A 7,324-nucleotide genomic window follows, 5' to 3' on the forward strand; every position below is an offset into this window, starting at 1 on the left:
GGGCCGTTTGTCTGTAACCCAAGTGCGTCCGGTGTCTGACACCGGCAGGAAGGGCAGGCTCTCCGAACCCCCACGGCTTACATCTGGGGCTCTGAGGCCCGGAGTTGCGCAGCTCGTGGAGTCTTATCCGGTTTTCTTAGTCTCCCAGCTCGGCCCCTCCAGCAACCTACTGCTAAACTAGGCTGAGGAGAGGGCGCACTCTACATCTCCACACTCGCCTCGCCCAGGGACAAGGAATGCAAAGCTATTGAGGGATAAGGCCGTGGGCACCAGAGGGCGCCACAGGGTGCCAAAGCCCAAACACTAAGGCTGGGTTGCTCTAGGACCTAGGGGAAATCTGGAAGAAGGCTATTTTGATCGGCTTTATCTCCGCCCCCTAACTCCGGCAGTCTTTCTACAATGTAGCCAATCAGCGGTCTCCACATCCAGTTACGTCACCTTAGGACGCCCCCGCTCCCCAAAGTCCCCCACAGGGTTCTTGTTGGGGCTGCCCACAACACCGCCTTGTTGGAAACACTCAGAATTGGGCCTTTTCCCGTGAAAGCCTGAGGTTCTCCGGCCTTCCAGAAAGACTTTGAGGCCTGGAGGTACGCCTTCCCCGAGGAAGTATGGCGCGAGACCCCGCAGGCACTTCCGCCGCCGCCTCCCGGATCCGGCATCTGAGAAGATAGCCGCGGGGCCTTGCGGCGCCGGCGGTCGCAGGCAGCCCCTATGAGGGCCCCGTCGCCGGTGTGCGATGTCCGGCTGGAGCTGCCGCTGCCAGCGCCTTCTCCGCCGTCTTCTCTGGGGACTCTGAGTGAGGCTCGCGCCGGTCCGGCCCCGCGCCTCATGGCCGCCAGCGGCGCCCTGGTGCCCGATCGGCTGCGCTTACCGCTCTGCTTTTTCGGCGTCTTCATCTGCTATTTCTATTACGGGATCCTGCAGGAGAAGATGTGAGCGCCCCCGACCCCCGGGCCCGGCCCGGTGCATGGCTCCAGCCTTCTCTGGGGCTCTGCCCCAATCAACCTCCCAGCGCCCGGGGACGTTGCCGCCCCTGCTCCCCGGGCCCGGGCTCCCGCGACCGCTTCATCCCATATCTTGCCCTTCCCGGGATTCGGGGCCACGTGCGTGACGCGGCTCGTGCCAGCCCCTCAGTCCAGTGACGGGGGGAGTGTCCGCGGGACCCCCTGCTGGGAGGGGACCAGGTGGGGAAGTCGCTGCAAGGCAGCTGCGGACAGCAACCGCAATAGCTAGCTAACGGTCTGAGGTCTGCAGAGTGCTACACATACTGTCACTGACGCCGCCTCCAAAATCCCAGGGGTATTGCTCCCATTTTGCAGACTGGAAAACTTAAGGCTGGGAGTGGTTAAAGGGCTTGCCCAGGATCACGAAGCTAGTAAGTGGTCGAAGCTGGATTCGAACTGTTGGCTTAACGATTCTAGCTTCAGGTGGGTAGGGAGGTAGGGCAGCATTTACCGGATTCGCCCCCGACACGCCCCCTCCCCCCTTTGTTTTAAGGTTATTCTTGAGGAATTGCCAAAATCAGACTCGGATTCAGATACTGCGAGATAAGACTCTTTCCAAGGCAGCTGCACTGTCCGAGACCAGAGGTCATCCCGGGATAGTTATAGTTTTCTCCAGAAAGATGCCTTATGGGAATGAGAACCGAAGGCCCAGGCTGAACTTCAGTGCAGGCCTGCTAGTGCGGAACCATAAACATGTGTTTGGTTTCCTCACCTGTGAATTGAGAACAATAATTCCGCCAGCGTCCCTGGTTACGGGGGCGGGCGTAGGGGCCCACGAGGTGTCTGTCAGTGCACACATCCTGTTAACTAAAGCCGTTCTTGTAACTATCCTTATTTCCTCCTGTTTCCTTTTCAGCACCAGGGGAAAATATGGGGAGGGTGCCAAACAAGAGAAGTTCACGTTTGCCTTAACCCTGGTCTTCATCCAGTGTGTGATCAATGCAGTGTTTGCCAAGATCTGTGAGTACTCGGTCAGGGACCCCGCCGGGAGCCGCTGGCTCCTCCTGGCCGCAGGATTGCCCAGCCGCCTCCTCTCCTTCCTGACTTCCCGCCCAAAGGATCTAAGGGATCTCAGCGGGCTCCAAAGCGGACAGGCAGGAGGGCACCCTCTGGCACGTTTCCTTTGTTCTAACTCTTCTTTCTCTGTCAGTTTGAGGGTTGTCGGCCCACTTAGTTTCAATGATTTTTCCTCATGGAGCCCATCTTCTCTCTCTTCTCTCCCACGCCCTTCCCCTCAACTAGTAGTGCAGGATTTAATCGGGACAGAATGTCCTCTGAGCAATAACTCGCCCCCAGCTGGACCCTGAGAGCGGACTTAGGGAAAAGAGAACACATTGTCCCTTAGAAAGTGTCTTTGAGTGTGTCCAGTTCAATGGGAATAGAGCCTATTCCTGCCTTTGGGAGCTTTCCTGCCTCTCTGCCCTGTGGTCAGTCCTAGCCCTCCCAGGCTTCTCGTGTATGTTTTTTGTCTTCTCCTAGTGATCCAGTTTTTTGACACTGCCAGGGTGGATCGGACCCGGAGCTGGCTCTACGCAGCCTGCTCGCTCTCTTATCTGGGTGCCATGGTCTCCAGCAACTCCGCATTACAGTTTGTCAACTACCCGACTCAGGTGAAGCTCCAGAATCGGTGCATGGGTGGGCGGGTGCTTCTCTGTTAAAAGAGAATAGCCCTGAATTGAGGCTACAGGGGTCGGATTCAGTAAAAGGGGAAGATTTTGTTGGAAAGTCATAATTGAAAAGTGAACAAAAAACTAAAATGTTGTCAGAATCTGAGTCATACAGTGACAGAATTTGATCACTTGTATCTTCCTTCCTTCCTTTTTTTTCCCTACCGAAAAAAGGTCCTTGGCAAATCCTGTAAACCTATTCCAGGTAAGGAGTGTTGGATTTCCCAGTTCTTATTTCTTCCCTGGCTTGAAGCTTCATCTCAAGTCTTTTATAATACACCTCTCCATCTCTCTCCTGTCCTGTCCTCTGACTCCACTCCACCCCATGACTGCTGCTATCCCACTCATCATTGTATTCAGGCTTGAGATTCTGCCAAAAAGTAAAAAATGTTTAAATAAGCTAAAAAAGAGATTCTCTTTAGATTATATTAAACATAATTTCTTATAATAAAATTCAAGGCATTCGGTCTTCCAGCCTTGAATACACACATCATTTATATTTCCGTTGCTCAAATAGCCATGAATTGATATTGAAGGTTCATTCCTCATGGGGGCTGGAGGCTGGAGGTTGGAGGCTTACTTCTTTCAGATAACCAGTTGCATTAGAATTACATATCTGTGCAATGCCAGCAGACAATACAATCCTTTGCTTTTCCTTTCCCTCCAGGCCCTATGCTGTATCCCCTTCGTCACTTCATCTTTGCTCTTTCCCTCCAACCTGTTATGCCCTTTGCTCTGCTGAACCCTGTTACCTAATTAGCCCTCTCTCCTTGCCAGCCCTAAGCCCTTCTCATTTCCCTGGTGCCCTTCCCTCTAGATAACATCTCTGTACAATAAGACCTTCAGCTCCTTCCTGCTCCTGGGAAGGTGGCTGAATCTCTGGCTCTGATTCCTCTTGGCAGTTATGCTCCTTGGAGTGACCCTCCTGAAGAAGAAATACCCAGTGGCTAAATACCTCTGTGTGCTCTTGATAGTGGCTGGAGTGGCCCTCTTCATGTACAAGCCCAAAAAGGGGGTTGGAGCTGATGAGCATTTGGTTGGCTATGGAGAGCTGCTTCTGGTATGAACTTACTGATGGGGGAGTCGTAACACTGTTCTGAAACACTCCATGTCTTTTCCCCTAGCAAGGATCCTTACCCTGCTGACGCAGATGGGGAAGGCCGGGGCCTTCTCTCCTTCCCCAGAGGGTGCATGTTGTAGCCAAGGACTGTCAGCTTTGTGTCAAGAAGCTTCCTACTAACTCCTGGACCCTAGAGCAGGACATAACTAGAGATTGTGGTGCAAATTCCCCAAGTCCAAGGACTTAGGGAGAGAAGTAATTTTTCTTTCAGTTCTTCCACACCTGGGTTCTGAGAACCCTAAAAACAGGAAGACGTCTGTGGTGTTGTGAGTCAGGGTTGGAGTGCTTTACCCTGATCCCTAGCCATCATCCTCAGCAATAGTATGTTAGTGGAGAGGGGGAAGTTAACTGTTTCTCTGGAAAGTGCTAAATCACCCATCCTGCAGAGTACCCCACTGCCCTGGAGATTGACTAAAAAAGAAGCATGATTTGCATGAGCTGAGATGGGGCATCAATTGAAGCAGCATGGCAAAGTGAACAGGGCCCTGGATTTGGAGCCAGGAAGAAATGGATTCAGATCCTGCCTCCTGGGCAGGTCATTTAACTGCCCTGGGCCTCAGTTTCCTTATTGTCAAATGAGGGGGTTGGACTCAGTGACATCATGGGTTCTGCTCTAACTCTGAAGCTGTGAACTGTGGCATCTGCCTTAAGACAACTGTTCTCAGAAGTCCTGAGGGGGAGAGCCATGCCTTCCCTGGGGCTCAGAGCTTTGCTGACCCTTTCCCCTCATGCTGCTCCCTCCATTTCTCAGCTGCTGTCTCTGACACTGGATGGACTGACAGGTGTCTCCCAGGATCACATGCGAGCTCATTACCAAACAGGCTCTAACCACATGATGCTGAACATAAACCTCTGGTCCACATTGCTCTTGGGAGCTGGTAAGAAGCCAGTTCCGCTGTTTCCACCATTTACCCCTGGATGGCAGGCTTTCCTGATCTAGGTCAGCAGCAGACTCACTTTCTTAATGCCAACCTTTCAGGGTGCCCACCTGCCAGCCTTGGCTTCAAGATGGCCCTGAATTATGGAGAAACCCCTTTACACTCCCATCACATTTTCACTGCTTATTATCTGTGTTCATCATTTTGAGTTAGTGGGCATTGATTGGGGACCTGCTGTGTGCAAAGCCCTAGGCAAGGTATCAAGAGAAGACAGAAGGTTGAGAGGAAGTTACAATCTTGAGTGGGGAGAAGCCTGCCTTCAAGAAACATATAGTCTACTTGGGGAAGCAAGAAGCAAATGTAAATTTAACCTAATTCTACAAACTGGTTTCTACTATTTGATCGATTGAACAGAATTGACTAGTTAACTGCCAAAATTTGAGATTCTAATTTATCCAATCAAGAAAAGTCAAGAAACAGAACAGGGAAAGTTGCATGGTGGGACAGGAATAATTTCCAAGCCCCGAGTTGTTCTTTGCTCCATGTGTTTTCTTTCCCAATCCTAACTCTCCAGAGATTCAAGTGACCCCATAGGGGTTCGGGCTTCCTGGTACATGTGTGAAGGGAACCTTTGTGGGGGAGGATCCCAGCTCCTTCCTCACATCACCTTTGGTGTCTTGTTGCTTCTCCTCAGGAATCCTGTTCACTGGGGAATTCTGGGATTTCCTTGGCTTTGCTGAGCGATATCCCAGTGTCCTTTACAACATCCTTCTGTTTGGTCTAACCAGTGCCCTGGGCCAGGTGAGTCCCCCAGAATGAAGCTTGTCTAGGGGAGTTTGCGTTGACCATAAATCTCCATGCTGCCCTTCCCCCCCTCCCCTTTTTTTTTTTGGAAGCCTTAAGTCTTGGAATCAAATACCTGTCCTCAGCCTGAATTTAGGTCTCTGTTTCTCTCTGCAGAGCTTCATCTTCATGACGGTTGTGTACTTCGGCCCTCTGACCTGCTCCATCATTACCACAACTCGCAAGTTCTTCACTATCCTGGCGTCTGTGATCCTCTTTGCCAACCCTATCAGCTCCATGCAATGGGTGGGCACTGTGCTGGTGTTCATGGGTGAGTTTCCTTGACATGTCAGTGCCTTAAGCTTTAAAGCATGTTGGGTTCTATTTTGAAGGCTTCTCTTACAGAAGAAAGAAAGGGAGGAATTTTTTTATTTTGGGGGGGAGACTAGATTTCCCTGTCTTGCTCAGGTTGGAAATGCATTAGCCCCATTAATAGCCTGACCCTAATACTAATTGACACAGAAGCTTGAACCTGTTCTGTTTTTTTCTAGCCTGGGCTGTTCATGTCTCCTCAAGTACTCCCATTTGACAAGGGAATACATTTAATTACTGATTTTATTCCTATGTCTGATTCATTATTAATATAGTCTAAGTCAAAGCAGCTTAAAGCAGCTGCCATGTAGCTTTCGACCCTTCTGCATTGTGCCAATATTTTCCATGCTTTTCTGTATTTGGGTATTATTTTAAGTTGTTGCTTGAGCATGGCCTGTGCTCCAAGGGAGGGATGATACCAGTGAAGTGCATTCCATTTAATTTAAAAACTCTGGTTTCTTTTGAGCTTCACCTATCATATTTTACATCCTGGCCATGTGTAGATTTATGGGGCTGGTCTTGAGCTCTATCTCCTCTGACATTTCATCTTCCTTTGGAGAAGCTAAGTTAATCTCTCTCTCTCTCTCTTACCCCCATAGGTCTTGGCCTAGATGCCAAGTTTGGCAAAGGTTCCAAGAAGACATCCCTCTAGAAAAATCCAAGGATTCACTCCAAGGCCATTTAACTTATTTTCTCGAATCTTTCTCTCCCTGAGAACTGGACTCAACAAGGGGAGATGAGTGGGTTCTTTTGTTGGGAGTTTTTTTGTTTGTTTGTTTTTTAAGAAAGAAATCATAGGTTCTAAAAAAGTGATATTGTTAGTTGGGTTTCATTTTCATTTTGGTATTTTCTTACAGGAATGAATAATGACTTGTTTGTGATAAGATGAAGGGCGGGGCAGTAACATGGCCTACCTCAATAAAAAGAAGAGGGAGAGTTTAATCATTTCCCCAGGTTTCTTCCTCTAACTTGATCTGATTGGGTCAGGCTAGTGATTTGCTGGCAGTGTGCAAATGGGGGTGGGGGTGGGGGGTTTGAAAGCTCACTGGATCTAGTCCCATCCCTACTTTTTAGGTCAGGGATTGTCTCCTATCAGTCTCAAAATAACCACTTCTGATGGTTCATTCTCCAACAATTTATCTTTCTAGTGTCCAAGAAGTTCTTAGCAAAAGTAAAAGCAACTGTTTTCTCCTCATGAATTTTCTCTTGTTGTGGTTGGGTGAATTGCGTCTATAGCTGCAGAACTTGGTATGAATTTAATACTTCTGACACCTCTGTCCCCCAAGAGAGAAGAAAAACTTTCCAAAATGGAAACCCAGCCTGTGTGGGAAGGGAATTGGGAAGGTGTGTGAATGTACTTTTTCCTGCTTTCAGTCTACCTACTTCTCCCACCCCGGAGGTATAGGAGATAGGGAGAACAGCAGGATTCATTCTTCCTCTTCCTCTGTTCTCCATAGCTGTTAAAGATTCACAGCCCTCTGTCACACAGTCCCCTGCCAA

At 49.6% G+C, this 7,324-nt stretch overlaps 1 protein-coding gene across 1 annotated transcript; it reads left to right on the forward strand.

Annotated features, from left to right (window-relative positions):
* The first annotated feature begins 15 nt into the window (after positions 1 to 15).
* On the forward strand, positions 16 to 7,019 carry SLC35B1 (solute carrier family 35 member B1). Its single transcript, XM_074261195.1, has 9 exons — positions 16 to 932; positions 1,861 to 1,964; positions 2,484 to 2,614; positions 2,846 to 2,876; positions 3,574 to 3,731; positions 4,543 to 4,669; positions 5,364 to 5,470; positions 5,630 to 5,783; positions 6,424 to 7,019. Exons 1-9 carry the CDS (start codon positions 712 to 714, stop codon positions 6,474 to 6,476), a joined length of 1,086 nt encoding a protein of 361 aa, XP_074117296.1. The 5' UTR covers positions 16 to 711; the 3' UTR covers positions 6,477 to 7,019.
* The last annotated feature ends 305 nt before the right edge of the window (positions 7,020 to 7,324 follow it).

Source organism: Sminthopsis crassicaudata, chromosome 4 (genome assembly GCF_048593235.1).
Source record: "Sminthopsis crassicaudata isolate SCR6 chromosome 4, ASM4859323v1, whole genome shotgun sequence".
NCBI classification, from domain to species: Eukaryota; Metazoa; Chordata; class Mammalia; order Dasyuromorphia; family Dasyuridae; genus Sminthopsis; species Sminthopsis crassicaudata.

Bases quoted from the DNA above. Each gene is read 5' to 3' on its own strand.
- SLC35B1 (XM_074261195.1), top strand. From the start codon at position 712: ATGAGGGCCCCGTCGCCGGTGTGCGATGTCCGGCTGGAGCTGCCGCTG. The intron at 1,965-2,483 runs GTGAGTACTCGG...GTCTTCTCCTAG, and splicing joins TGCAGTGTTTGCCAAGATCT to TGATCCAGTTTTTTGACACT. The intron at 5,471-5,629 runs GTGAGTCCCCCA...TTCTCTCTGCAG, and splicing joins TAACCAGTGCCCTGGGCCAG to AGCTTCATCTTCATGACGGT.